Source organism: Umbelopsis ramanniana (genome assembly GCF_025399195.1).
Source record: "Umbelopsis ramanniana AG unplaced genomic scaffold K450scaffold_51, whole genome shotgun sequence".
NCBI classification, from domain to species: domain Eukaryota; kingdom Fungi; phylum Mucoromycota; class Umbelopsidomycetes; order Umbelopsidales; family Umbelopsidaceae; genus Umbelopsis; species Umbelopsis ramanniana.
The window spans coordinates 26,983-40,547 of NW_026252137.1; the positions used below are offsets into that span (position 1 = coordinate 26,983).

Below are 13,565 nucleotides of genomic sequence, written 5' to 3' on the forward strand. Positions count from 1 at the left end.
ATTCAATGGTCAAGGCAGGTCACAGAAATGAAATAAAAAAAAAAAAACGCGGGTGCAGCCAGCCAAATTTGAATGCTTCTTCTCCCAGGCGGGTGCCACTCGAACCTCACTATGGCGCTCGTCGCCATGAAAGACACTACCCTCCAGACAAGACAGCTGTAGTATTCTGTTAGCCGCCATTGCAAAAGCTATGAGAGCACGGCCTTTTGCAGCGCTACCACCTTTCTATTGCTGCTCTATCTACATTTTGTGTACGGGGTCATGTTTATATTGGACCATGTGTTCACTATAGACATTGGGGGTCGGTAACGACCGCATGGTAAGGTAAAGCATACATTGCTTGTTCAGAATAGTGTGATACACTTGAGCTGCCATTTATGCTACCAATAAGCTTCGCAGGAATTCTTACATTGGTAGAACAGCATAGGCTACTTCGTCAGATAGGATGTGATATCCGAAGAAATCTGACAATGCACCAGGTTAGTATCCAGTTAACCTGCCTTGACGTGTGCTGCCCCATATAAATTTCATTCCCTGTGTTTCAATTAATGGCATATGACATGGTATGCTGCTGTCTTTGAATACGAAGGACATGGGCGGCACTGAAAACTTGACAAAGCGAACGACGATAGAAAGCACTGACGTACTGTACGATTCGGAGTGGGCTGCGGTTCAAAATTGCATGAACCGAGCGGTCAACGTCAAATTGAAAGAACAGACACGCTGAGCATCACTGAGATCAATACACATAATGGAGGAAGCCGCTGTAGAAAGGCATAATCATGGGTTCCACACTCGTTGACAGCCATAAGTGTTTGCGAGAGAAAAATACGATATTGGAAAGGAACGGGGAATGCAGGGCGGACCTGGAACTCGGCATCAAATATGACGTGTTTCTTTTCGTGGACAGTTGTTCAAAAGCAGGGCTCCAAACCGTTCCGTTGCACTTTACTGTTCTAACCACTACACTATGATCCGCACTACCATTCGCCGCATTTCTTCCAACACCCAAATGATCAAGCGTCTTTCTTCTGGAGGTCCCTCCGAAGGTGCCACCGTTACCTCCAAGGGTGGTATCAGTGACAAGGAGAAGGCTGTCGAGAACCAGTGGGCTCGTCTTCACGTAAGTAGAAAAACCTCCATAGTGTGATCATATTTGCGCGTTAAGCAAGTGCTTACTGATGAACTTTGTTATCACTTAGGATGCTGAGAAGATCAAGGCTCTCCGTGATGCTCTCCAGAAGCAGACCGAGGCCACCGAGTCGCTCAAGAAGGATATTGAAGAGCTCAAGAAGGGAGCCAAATAAGTTCACCACATAATCCAACTGTTGTGGAGTAAGTCCGCATAGGTTACCTATAATAAAACACAGCTTGTAAAAATGTAGCCAAAGGCATTTAGTTGGGACGTGATGTTGAAAGCTTTATTGACTATGCTATGCTGCGCGGGTCGGGGAAACGTGCAAGTTAGCCAACCAGTTATAAGATAGCGTTGAGGATATCAGCAAATGGAGAGTGAGCATACAAGAAAATGACCGTAAGAGGAGCCTGTGACATGGGAACATGTCTTGTTGGCTTTCGGTTTGTATTTTTTTTTTTTAGTATTTTAACAAAAAAAAATCGAGGAGAAAGAAAATATAACAGAATAAAAAGGAAGGCGAAAAGAAAAAACCGAAGGGGTTTGCTTATTTACGAGGCCATGTAAGCGGTCATATCCAAGTCTTCAGGCAATGCGGTGATGTTGATTTCGAAGCGGCTCTGAACATCGTTAAGGGTGGTACCGTCCTTTTCGTCAGAGACAAAAGTGACAGCAAGACCCTTGGTACCGAAACGACCAGCACGACCAACACGATGAAGATAGGTATCAGCACCATCGGGCATATCATAGTTGATGACGATATTGACACGTTCGATATCAATACCACGACCAAAGATATCAGTGGCGACCATGATACGCTTCTCAAAGTCCTTGAAAGCCTTATAGCGTGCAATACGTTCGTCTTGGCTCATTTGAGAGTGAATGCAGATACTGGGGAAGTTACAGTCGGTCAAGATGCGATCCAAAGCAACAGCGCGAGCAACGCTCTTGACGAAAATGCAGACTTGGTTGAATTCAAGAGTGTCCAAAAGGTCGTTCAACTTTCGGTTCTTTTCGCGTTCTGAAAGCTTAACGTAGAATTGTTGCAAACCGTGAAGGGTAAGCTTAGCTTCGTCATCAACATAGATTTCCAATGGATTCTGCATGAACTTCTTGCAAACGGGTCGCATCTCCTTGGCAAGTGTGGCGGAGAACATCATGACTTGCTTATGGTGAGGGGTAGCTCTAAAGATATCTTGGACATCACGACGCATGTCTATGAGAGAATGGACGCCCAGTGGGTTAATTGGATTTGGCAAAAACAGGATGGGACGTATTCAACCTTTAGACACTTACCAAGTTGCTCTAACATTTTATCGCATTCATCAAGAACAAAGTGCTTGACACTTCCGAGCTTGAGAACCTTGTCGCGGATGAGAGCCAAAACACGGCCGGGAGTACCAACGAGAATATGTGGGCACTTCTCCTTATCCTTGAGGGTCTCCATATCCTTCTTAATGTTGACACCACCGTAGAAGACTTCGGTGCGGACATCAGGAAGGTACTTTGAGAAACGGTTATATTCATTCTTGATCTGGAAAGCGAGTTCACGAGTGTGGCAAAGGACAATGACAGAGACATCACCGTTGACAGGCTCAATCTGCTGAAGTGTGGCAAGAACAAAGACGGCAGTTTTACCCATACCAGATTTGGCCTGGCAGAGGACATCCATACCGAGGATAGACTGAGGAATACATTCCTGTTGGACTAGAAAAAGCAAGCAAGAATGTCAACATAAAACGGTCCATTGCTTGATATCTTGCAAAATGCTGCGTACCTTCTGAAGGATGTTCGAAACCGCAGTCAACAATGGAACGGAGCAACTCAGGCTTCAACAAGAAATCTCGGAAACCAGTAGAGTGAATACCGACATAGGAACCTTTCTTGTCCTTTTTGTCTTCATCATCTTGTCCGGTAGTACCGCTGACATCAGCGGAAGCAGCAACTTCTTGCTGGATGGTCTGCTCATCTTCTTCTTCGTAATCGATCAAATCATCGGCGTGGTCAGTTGCGGACATTTTGTACTGGAGAGAGGTGAGAAAAAAAAACCCCCAGGATAAAAAGAGGATAATAGCAAGGGTATCATTTAGTATAAGGTTCGCAACCGTCTGGGGGGGGGGTACCGTCCACTGAAGTACAATCAAATATACACTGCACTCGTTTCTGCCTTCCCTTGCTGTAAAAGGTGCAAAAATCCATTACTCGCGCGCTCTCACGATGTGTTGTTTGTTGTGTGAAGGATGAGTCGATAGAAAAGGAACAACAACGAATGGGGGGCAAATGTGATGGCGGATCATATATATCAAGGTCGTCAACTTGGGTGAAGGGAATGGATACAAAGGGGGGCTGAAAAGCGTGTAAAGAGAGAAATGCGGCACCCTTCAGACGTTCCAGATATGATCGTGAGCAAGCAAACGACAGGAATCACTAGTCAGTTTTGGGAGCGATGAACTCCTGTTGCTCACAAAGTTGACATGGGAGATTTGAAAAGAAAAAAAATATTCCGCCATCGAAAGAGGGAGAAAGGTGGAATGGGGAGTGCAAAAGATGGAGTAATGATCCAGGCTATCGTCCGTGATCATGTGGATTAACTGATCCAATGATGTTTCGCGCGTGTTTACGTGAGGAGCTAATCCGGTAGGATCATCCACGAGATCGAGGAGCGTGCGAGTAGATTCGGATATCGAGCAGAGTATGGTTTTCTTGAAATGTGCTGAGATAACATACCTTGGTGGATGGGACAAAGATGGGAGGGGAGAAATGGGTAGAGCAAAGGAACTGAAGGGAAATTTCTTGTTTACGCTCACTGTATCTCAACCTCTAGCTTTGCCAGTCACGTGCTATTGCTGAGCCAAACTCATTGCTGAGCAAGGTGAATTGAAACAACCGGCAGTCACTCGTCCAGCATTGAATTGCTTTCTACGTGTAAATAAGGAGTCATTTTTGACATACTTGTCAGTTCAATAGAAGGAGTCAAAGAATTTACCTAGGTCTTAAAACAGAGCAACCATAGAACCAGAGAGTAGTATGTAATCTTGTGAGCCAGTAAGGGTACGATTATTATGGAATAAGAGTCAGTGGAGTTGGATACATGATAAGAATTAGTCAGTTTCAGTAGAGATTCAAGGAACATCTGTCGTTTTATAAAGTCCTGTTCGCTCTGATATATTTAGGCATAGGCACTGGCCATCATGAGCGGCTAATGGCATAAAAAAAAATGGTTGACATTGCTGGAGCCAGGTCAGGTGACTTTATAACAAGCCAAGGGTAAGCGAGTGTGAGACGACCCCAGTACCAAAAGGAGGTTTTCACCCAAGGCTTCCTCCTTATGGGAAACAATATGTGCCTTAAGCAATGCTGCAAACATGTATTTTGACAGGTACTTCATCTTCATTTATTTAAACAATGTTCTTGCTATCTTCAATATAACTGATGGAAACGGTACCCGTTTCACTATATACCGGTTTTCCTAGTATTAGGACTTATTCCCATGGTGAGTCAGCTGCCTAATTTCGTTCGCACTTGAATCCAGCAAGTGCAAGAGACGACGCACTTGGATAGCAGAGCTGCCAATAGTGACATCCGGGGCATCCAAAGAGGTTTTGAGGGTTTGAATATGAGATTCAATGGAGTCCAGATGAGTTTGAATATCTGGGGAAACGGCAGCAGGAAGATGCGGCATTGGCAGATCCAACTGAGAGGCTACTTGATATACGATGGACCTTCTGGCTAAAGTGAAGGAGGGTAAAGCGATAGTTCTTGCCTTAGTAATGGAAAGCATTTCATGCAATTGTGGAGAAAAAGAGAAAGACGTGGCAAAAGCAAAACCTCTGTGGGTTCACAATTTAAGTGAAACTCTGTTTCCCACTGACTCCACCGAAACGGAATATTGCCCATCCCTTCTGGAGAACGAGGCTATGGGAGTATGCAATTATAAAACACATGACTGAATGAAAGTAAGGGTGAACAGTTAGGGCTCTTCCGACGCAAACCCATCGAGTAATGAATGGCAATGATCCCCCTTGCAGCGTAAACCAATGCAAACGTAAGTGTCCACAGCGCGCTTAGCCAGCGAGCGCTTTCAAAAAATTTAATTCTCATTTAAATGTGGGTCATAGGTGGATTAGATAAGATTGTTGCTTTTTTTTTTGGGCTGGAAAGAGACAAAAAAAAGGTTTGCAGCACACAACAAAATTTTTTCACGGGTATCAAGTGGGTACAAAGTACAACTACGTAAAACTATGAATGGAGGAACGACGGCGAGAGCTCGTCGATGCATTAGATATCAAATTCATATTACAGTCATCTTCATCGGTATCGTCCAACAACGGAGGTCGTTTCGTTTTCCACTGAGGAGATGGAGGCCTATCATCGGTATCGGGTGTATTGCCACCTCGATCGTAATCTTCTTTCGAGAATGTATAGCGTACTTCTGGCGACCGGTCAAAATGGACGGATCGGTTTGACTGTGTAGAGCCTCGTCGTCGTCCGGGCCATGGGTTGTTTTTGGGTTTTTGATTAAACGAGTTTTTGAGAGAATTAAGAGAGTGAAGTAATGATGTAATATGGAGTTGTGAGGTGGGTTTATGTTTAGGTAGGTTTGCGACGTTGTCTACGACGTCTTCTGTCGCTACGGACATCAATGCAGAGGCCGGTGAGTTTTATGTGGAGGAGGAGGTGTGGAAGAAAGAAGAAAAAGCTGGGGAATTCGATTTTTCGGGGTCAGGCGAAATTTTTCGGCGCTCCACGCTGAAATTGGTGGAGCACGATCACAAGATGCAATCCATTTACAGAAAGGATGGAGCACAGAGGTATTTGTTGCTGTTGGGGCCTACGGAGAAGGTTTTATTGGATGACTACTTCTCTGTGTTCAAGCAATGGCCCCATTACAGACCCTTGTCGCATGACGCATAAGCTACACTTTCCAGACAGTGCGCAGGGTGGCGCTATATTTTTTGATTACGCGGGAAATTGATGGGCCAACCATTTTTACGTTAGACTGCATAAATTCTCAAACACTTCCTCTAAAATCGTGTCGGCATGAGCTGATGAGCATGCGGCATCTGTTGTAGATGACTCTGTCCTTGCTGTCGCCACCCTCAGACTAGTAGTCACCTGACCTCAAGGCCATAGCTTTGCTCTCAAATATGGCAGCCTCAAACTCGCAACGGTGAATAGCACTTTGTATATGGATGGTTTGTAATTGAACATTTTGGGACTATCCACTATCGTCCGGTGGCGACAACATGGGGGGATAAAGAGGTGTGATTGAGCGGTTTCCAGAGCGTCCCTAGCAATGATTCCGACCCATCGGTTCCATATTGCACAGAAAATCGGAGCGAGAGTTTCCAGCCGCAATTTGTATGGGCGATCATCGTATGAAGCAGGCTGGTACTGGCTATTGTTCGAACGCCGTACCGTAGCTTTGGATATGGCTTTATAAGGTTCATTTATGCTTATGGATTATCAAATGGGAGGGAATTTAAGCTTTACATTGGCTGACATAAAGGAGATTTGGAGGTCAACGGACTTCAAATCAAAACAAGCAAAAAGGATGAGCCCGTTATCTGAGTGTTGTTTAGTTGTCTACCATGTTGAGCAAGGTCGCTGCTGCTGGTGTTGTCCTTATCGGTCTCTTGCTAGCCACCTCTAGTGGAAAAGAAAAGCCTTTGGCGTCTTTGAGAGCCAATCCTTCCTCGTATTATCCTACATCGCTTTATCCAAACTCCACCAGCGTCGAAACTCCTCATGGCTTCGTCCAATATGCCTTGTTTGGGCCCGAGGATGGCGAGAAGATTGTGTTCGTTCATGGATACAGCTGTCCCAGTCCTATATTCGAAAAGATTTCCAAAAGCTTGGCCGAAGATGGATATCGCGTCTTGACATATGACTTGTGGGGTCGAGGTTACAGTGATGCACCAGCCTCCGTCTACAATGAAGGCCTCTACATGGCTCAACTTGAATTCCTCATTCAACAAGTAGGATGGAGCGACACCACATTCAACGTGGTTGGTCTTTCGCTTGGTGGTAAGTAATGTCGCGTATTAAGGAATTGAGTAACACGCAATGGTGAAACTAAAACGCGACGGCAATGTAGGCGCCATTTCTACTTCTTACACTAGTTTCCGCCCTAACTTGGTGAAGAGACTTATCCTGGTTGGACCCGCCGGTTTGATGTCGCAAAAGGATGTCCCAGTCTACACAAAGATCTTTGACTATCCCTTGTTGGTCAAGCTGTGGTTAAGCCCTATCTTCCAGCCATTGGCCATTAAGGCTCTCTCATCCTGGTCCGCTGCACATAAAGGAACCATCTCTGCTGAGTCTAAGGACGCCGAGGACTTTGCTGTCAAGATTGCCCTGATGGCGACCGATCAGATCACTAAACATAGTGGCTATTTCCGTGCATTGATCAATACTGCAAAGGACTATCCTCTCATTGGATTGGATGATCGTTACAAGAAGGTCGGTCAATCCCAGATTCCCGTCTATGCCCTCTGGGGAGATGCGGACGTCGTAAGTTCAAAATGCCTTGGGCTATCTCGATAACTAAAGATGAGCGCCCCGCCGTGTAACACTAATTACTCTCTTTAAACAGACGGTTCCATTTAGACATTCTCAGACTTTGCTTCAGTACATTCCACACGCCAAGCTGTTTGTCTATGAAGGTGGTGGTCATAACATTATGATGACAAATCCAGAAAAGGCTCACCAAGATCTATTATCTATTCTGGAGAACCGAGCATAATTTCGTAACGCACATGTGTTCAGGTTACAGCTAGGTTTATCATCGTAGAGGAAACATAGTGTACAATATCTGCATTGTCAATCTATAATCACAAGTATCTCTTTAAGTAATTGCAATTTTATAAATGGATATGCTATTCGTGGTGTGACGTTTAGCATTTATGCTCAATGTTGGGATATTTCGAATTGCCGCTATTGTATCCTCAGCAATTGCAACAATTTTAAGATCAGAATTATGAAAAACATATAGTCCATATGCCTTTAATGACATTCGGGTTGTGGAAAAAAAAAGTGACATTACTTTATGGAATGGCAGTATCAGAATTATTATACGCATTCGCTATGTACAATCTATAGAGATAATCGCTAATAAGTGTGTTAAGTCAGCTGCTTTTGTACATCCTTCATCCACTGCTTTAATAGCATTCGAGCTCTCGGTCGGAATTCCAAGACACTTTCTACAGAGCTCTGGGGCTGACCCATTGTTAAGGTTTCCTCTAAACGCTCAAGTTGCAGATCTTTGATTCCAAGGGCTATGAAGGTAAATTGCTTGTTCGTTGACGTGCTGCCACTGTCATCGTTTAGAATCACATCTTCAGGTTCAATCACACTAGAAGAAATAGCGCATCAGTAAAACCGATTCTTTCATTACTGGTCATGCGCAGAGAGAGGGCTACTCACATTCTTCGCCATATGTCTGTTGCCTTGATTGTACTATCATCGGCAGCCTTACACAGCAAAAGGCCATTCACCTTTTCTTCCACCTCGTCGACTGTCCACAGCTGTTTTTCGGGTATATTTTTACGATCCGCCGGATAGAAGTCCGAGTGTTGTAAGAGGTGGTTAGCTTCGTCGCATATCATCTGAAGGCAAAGCAGATTAAGTTGTCGTTTGAACAATTCCGTGAACGCTTGCAGACTAGTCAGCGTCAAAGACGTTTGTGGAAGCTGTGCAATGATCGAGCAAGGTGATCGTAAAGAGTACCGTAAGCATTGTCTAACGAAAGCGTTTTCAATCGAGATTAGTTTAAGAGTATTCGCGAATATCATTGAACGCATTACCATAGTAGACATGGTCGCTTACCCTTTAATTACAGTAACAGTGAGATTGATGGCCAGGTTGTGAGGACCGTGTTCCAGTTTATGTGCGCCGCCCTCTGATACCTGTTCCGCAGTATCAATCATATTGTAGTGAACTGAGATATCCAGACCTCCTTCACCACACAACGAAGCAATGCAGTCAGAAACGGCATGTCGAACCCGGTTGACAAGGGCCAATAATTTGCATTGAGACGACAAGAACGAAAAGAGAGGTATATGTCGAGCACCAGCATTCAAAGATGAATCCATGGCGTTCGAGCCTGTACCAGCTGGTCGAGAAAAGCGGTTGGCAGCTGGTAGCTGTGAATGTGCTGCTGCTGTTGTAGCTGGAGCGCCGGAACTGCTGGAGGTATGATGTCGGAACAGCTTTCGTCTGCTTTCAAGGATATTGTATCGATACCGTCGAAGAAGTAGTAGATGCATGGATATATTGACGATCACAGAAGCAACTCTTCGATAATCACAGAGCCTTGTAATCTTTCCTTCATCTGTTGGGTGATTTCGCTCAATGTCAGAGTCCTTTTTCAGTTGCAGAATGAGATCATTGTGCACATCAATGTTAACCGACACTCCGTCTTCAATAAATTTTGCATCGACATTAGACGATCGTGCTTCATTTAAAATCTGCAATGTTATATGATTAGAATCAAAGAAGAATAAGAGACGTATGGCATGGTATGGCAGTGTTTTTTTGATCCATGTAGCACTCACCTCATGGAACAGCTCTGATTCAAAAACAGTTGTTTGTGCTAGCTGAAGCTGCTGCTGTAGCAAGCTTTCATTTTGTTCACAAGAGTCGGTGAAGACAAGATCTACATAACAGTATATATAAGTAATGTACCCTCCCACTGGTTTCACTCACATCCAAGTTCAACTTACAATCTTCGTCAACAATGTTTGAAGCCGCTGCCTTGTTTGAAAGCTGCTTTTCAGAATAGTCAAAGTTGAGATCCAATCCTGCGATATGACTTTCCACTAGTCTAGCGACAACATGTCGGCGAACTGTATGCGGAATCAACATTTGAACAGCACCTTGCTGCTCATCGCCGCTCGACTTATCGTATGCTCTAGTGATTTCAGCGTACGTTGGCTCTCTGAATTTGGAACCCACTAAATTTTTTCCACTAGGGCATTAGCCACCAATGTGTAAAAAGCAGAACTCATCATAGAGACATTGACTCACCGTCACCAAAACCATATTGAACATAGAATGACCTTTCGCCTGATGCCATCGCCGTTCCCGGGTACGATTGAAATGCGCTGCCAGGCTGGATTAGCCAGCATTTTCTTCTCATCTCCAATGCTTCATCCCAGAAATCTTGTTCAGCTTGGACAGATGAACCAAGGGACGCGGCCTTTTCCAACAAGAACTTTGAAGCGTCGTTCAATTGCTGCGCATTGCGTATAATGAGTAATGGTAATTGGATCGATGCGCCTATAGTCCATAGTACTAACCTTCCTCTTAGATCCCAAGGCTAGCTTTGAAGCTTCAGCTTCGTGTTTCGCGGTTTGTTTTGGTCTAGACACATAAGTCGCCTGCAGCGTGTTGGGCGGCAGTACCAAGTCTTTAGCAGAGGAAGTTTTACGCTGCGATAACAGCATATTTATAACATCCAATGCGACGTCGATCTCGCTTTTTGCATGGCTGGCGGCATTGTTAATAGATATACCATCAATACCGAAGAGACAGTATGCCAACTCACTTTAGTTTCCCCACAACGGATTCTCGAAGTTTTTGGGGATCAGGAAACGGCAGTTGCGTAGTGCCTTTACCATCCACCGTAGTTGGTTTCTCAGGTTGAGACACTTGCAGATCTGCATCCTGCAAGCTCGGCGATTCAGTACCACTTCTAGATCGCTTTCGTGATACATTCTCCTCAAGACTTTCTCCGGAAATGTTCTTCCATTCGCCTCGTTCAAACCAAATCCGGTTGGCATTCTCCATCAGCTTATTGTGGAATGTTGATTCCCTAAGGTACGAGGTTGCATGAGTGGCAAATTACGGTTGGATCTTTCAAAATGGCGACAACTTACTCCTTGAAAATCTCAACGCCAGTTTCCGAAATGTCCACAGGAACACGCACAGAAGCTGGTTCGAGAGATATCTTTACTCTCTTCGACATCGTTTAGGGCTGGTGGTAAGAATATTCTCTTTGGTTATGAACGCGGTCAACTCGCTGGTCAAGAAACGCATCAGTCACGTGCAGTACAGATTGAAATTGGCATTTCCCCAGCACCGCATTTTTTTTTTTTTAAATTCATAGACCACGGCGAATATGAGAAAAGTGAAATACCCATTTTACATAATCAATTAAACATCCATTGCGTTATCAAAATACACTATAATATGCAATGTACAGCACTGGGTGCGCCTAATTGTGAACTTTATCGTCTGTGGAAGCGCTTTTCTGGAAAATCAATCTGAGAATTCGATAAAGAAAAAGCTGAGACGCCGATAAGAGCAGAGCATCTACCGCTCCTTTGGGATATGGTTCTATCCAGCGTATCTCCGGTGTATTGGGCGCACCCCTGCAATGGAACTCCGTGGAATGACAAAATAACTACATCGTAGCGGAAGATGCTTATCAAATTTGTGTACCAATCTAGTAAGTATCAATTGGTCAAAGTGAGTATCGGTCATGCTTTGAGCTAAACATGAACCAGCTTATGATCAGCAAAATTCCATTTGAAGAAAAAAATTTTCTTATCCAACGGTATGAGCATGTAGTACGGGCAAACATATGCCTCAGGCTGAGCAATTCTCGGTATACCATAGAATAGCATGCCCAGCCGATCCATGACTAAAAATATCATGGACTCATGAAGTACCGGTGGTATGCATCAATTTGTAATGAGGGGATGGGCCATGCAAAAGTGAAGTGATGTAATGAAAAAGTTTGATTTAGCTTAGGTTATGAATTTTAAAAAAATTTTGTTGGCATCATTGTTCTGCAAGACTTCTTTTGCATTCATTCGAGATCAAGAGGGAAGTGGGCTCACAAAACCCCACGAGGGGGGCATGTTATCAACATTGAGCGAATTAGATACGCGGTGCTCATGGCCGCCCCACATGTTAGGAAGTTGTCACGGCTGTTAATTGGATTTGGGAAAATAGGGCTTTTCGGTGCAAGCGCTATACTGAAGAATGAGAGGGTATGTTTGCTTGCCATTATGCCATTCTGCGCTTCACGATAAAAAAAAATATGCCCCGGTGTCGGCCACCATAACAAAACATTTAGAATTCACTCGTTTGTTGCGCTGATTCTCCGAGTGAAAACAAAGTCGTACGCCACCCATCCAAAAAACAAAAAAATGTCGCGAGGTGAGTCCTCCGGTGGTTAACTCACATGGCGGTAGCGATCACTGCGGGGACAGGTGGTGTTGAAGATATATGCGTTTCAGCTATGTTATCAATAAATTAACATTGTCATGATGGGTATCTCATGGCTCGTTTGTTAGCAAACACCACCCCACGACGGTACAGATGTCTATCTCGTGACCTAGCTAAAAGAAACGAATGCATGACAAAGGTCGCCCTGGCATCCCAAAAGCAGGGAAATGCGGTCACAAGCCAATACATAAAAAGTGCCTCGCCAAATGTAACGCTCCCTCCCCGAAAACTACGAGCGATCTCCTTCTTTCTTTACGTCGTCATCTTTCGATATCATCTGCTTTAAACATCCCTTTCGTTTGAGCAAACCCTTCGATGCTTTGCACTGACTATCATGTTTTCGATAACCCCCTTGTGCAATCCGACTTGCAAGTATTTTCGATCGACCTCTCGTTGCCACACTCGCCGGAGACAGAGCCAGACGGCTATGCGCCATTAGAAATGTCAACGTTGCCATCGGCTGTAACGGGTGAGCGATCAAATGGAACACCCTATCTTCATGGAAAAAGTAGAATGAATGCTAACGAATTCTTTGACCATGATCGTTTTCTCAGATTATATGGCCGAAACTGTCTGCGACATGATCCCCATTGTTAAGCCTGCGACTTGCTCTTCGCCATTGCCCGAACTCGTTTATTTCATTCATAAAATGTCAGTTCGTTCCCATATGGATTGGCAGGTAGCTATCATTGCTCTCATCTATCTTCATCGGTGTAAGCGGGCTTTACCCAAGGGCGCCGTTGGCAATCCAGGTAAGGCAACTCATTAGGCTTCGCCACACAACACTGGCAAAAAATTTCCAACCCATCATGGTTGTTGTTTGCAGATACTGCCCATAGAATGTTTCTGGCCGCTGTTCTGATTGCATCCAAGTTCGTTCAAGACGCAAACATGACAGTCACTCCACGTCTCACGAATCAAAAACTTTGCAGTCTTTGCGACGGCATGTATACTTTGCGTGATATTGGTGATCTAGAGCGAGCGTTTTTGAAGATTTTAAAGTATCGTTGCTGGGTGTCGCACGATGATATACATCGATTCTTGTACAAACATAGAGCCGACTTGTTACTTTGAAACCCTTGTTAATGTTTGTTCCGTTGTTCTTTTTCCGTTTTATTTCAAGCTGTAAATATCTTTTTTGATTATTATTGTACATATTAAAGACGTCAAATGTTTATACATATTAATCGAGGGT

The 13,565-nt window shown here is 44.3% G+C and overlaps 6 protein-coding genes across 6 annotated transcripts; 3 read left to right on the forward strand and 3 right to left on the reverse strand.

The window, feature by feature from the left end:
- Nucleotides 1–849: 849 nt before the first annotated feature.
- Nucleotides 850–1,497, forward strand: K450DRAFT_252501 (uncharacterized protein). The gene is made up of 2 exons (XM_051590891.1): nt 850–1,123; nt 1,203–1,497. Exons 1-2 carry the CDS (start codon nt 971–973, stop codon nt 1,305–1,307), a joined length of 258 nt encoding a protein of 85 aa, XP_051442298.1. The 5' UTR covers nt 850–970; the 3' UTR covers nt 1,308–1,497.
- On the reverse strand, nt 1,289–3,334 carry K450DRAFT_252502 (uncharacterized protein). The gene is made up of 4 exons (XM_051590892.1): nt 2,913–3,334; nt 2,432–2,842; nt 1,523–2,351; nt 1,289–1,438 (listed from the first exon to the last, which is right to left on the reverse strand). Exons 1-3 carry the CDS (start codon nt 3,151–3,153, stop codon nt 1,687–1,689), a joined length of 1,317 nt encoding a protein of 438 aa, XP_051442299.1. The 5' UTR covers nt 3,154–3,334; the 3' UTR covers nt 1,289–1,438; nt 1,523–1,686.
- Nucleotides 3,335–4,504: 1,170 nt separating this feature from the next.
- On the reverse strand, nt 4,505–5,826 carry K450DRAFT_282687 (uncharacterized protein). The gene is made up of 2 exons (XM_051593446.1): nt 5,436–5,826; nt 4,505–4,864 (listed from the first exon to the last, which is right to left on the reverse strand). The coding sequence occupies exons 1-2, from the start codon at nt 5,773–5,775 to the stop codon at nt 4,611–4,613; spliced, it is 594 nt and encodes a 197-aa protein (XP_051442300.1). The 5' UTR covers nt 5,776–5,826; the 3' UTR covers nt 4,505–4,610.
- Nucleotides 5,827–6,726: 900 nt separating this feature from the next.
- K450DRAFT_273910 (uncharacterized protein) lies at nt 6,727–7,880 on the forward strand (the record flags this gene model as incomplete). The annotated part of the gene is made up of 3 exons (XM_051593098.1): nt 6,727–7,162; nt 7,233–7,648; nt 7,731–7,880. 3 exons carry the CDS (start codon nt 6,727–6,729, stop codon nt 7,878–7,880), a joined length of 1,002 nt encoding a protein of 333 aa, XP_051442301.1.
- A 1,660-nt stretch (nt 7,881–9,540) lies between these two features.
- On the reverse strand, nt 9,541–11,241 carry K450DRAFT_252519 (uncharacterized protein). The gene is made up of 6 exons (XM_051590893.1): nt 11,014–11,241; nt 10,683–10,949; nt 10,435–10,624; nt 10,163–10,370; nt 9,691–10,089; nt 9,541–9,603 (listed from the first exon to the last, which is right to left on the reverse strand). Exons 1-5 carry the CDS (start codon nt 11,100–11,102, stop codon nt 9,767–9,769), a joined length of 1,077 nt encoding a protein of 358 aa, XP_051442302.1. The 5' UTR covers nt 11,103–11,241; the 3' UTR covers nt 9,541–9,603; nt 9,691–9,766.
- Nucleotides 11,242–12,436: 1,195 nt separating this feature from the next.
- K450DRAFT_282690 (uncharacterized protein) lies at nt 12,437–13,555 on the forward strand. Its single transcript, XM_051593447.1, has 3 exons — nt 12,437–12,839; nt 12,925–13,122; nt 13,197–13,555. The coding sequence occupies exons 1-3, from the start codon at nt 12,686–12,688 to the stop codon at nt 13,442–13,444; spliced, it is 600 nt and encodes a 199-aa protein (XP_051442303.1). The 5' UTR covers nt 12,437–12,685; the 3' UTR covers nt 13,445–13,555.
- Nucleotides 13,556–13,565: the final 10 nt, after the last annotated feature.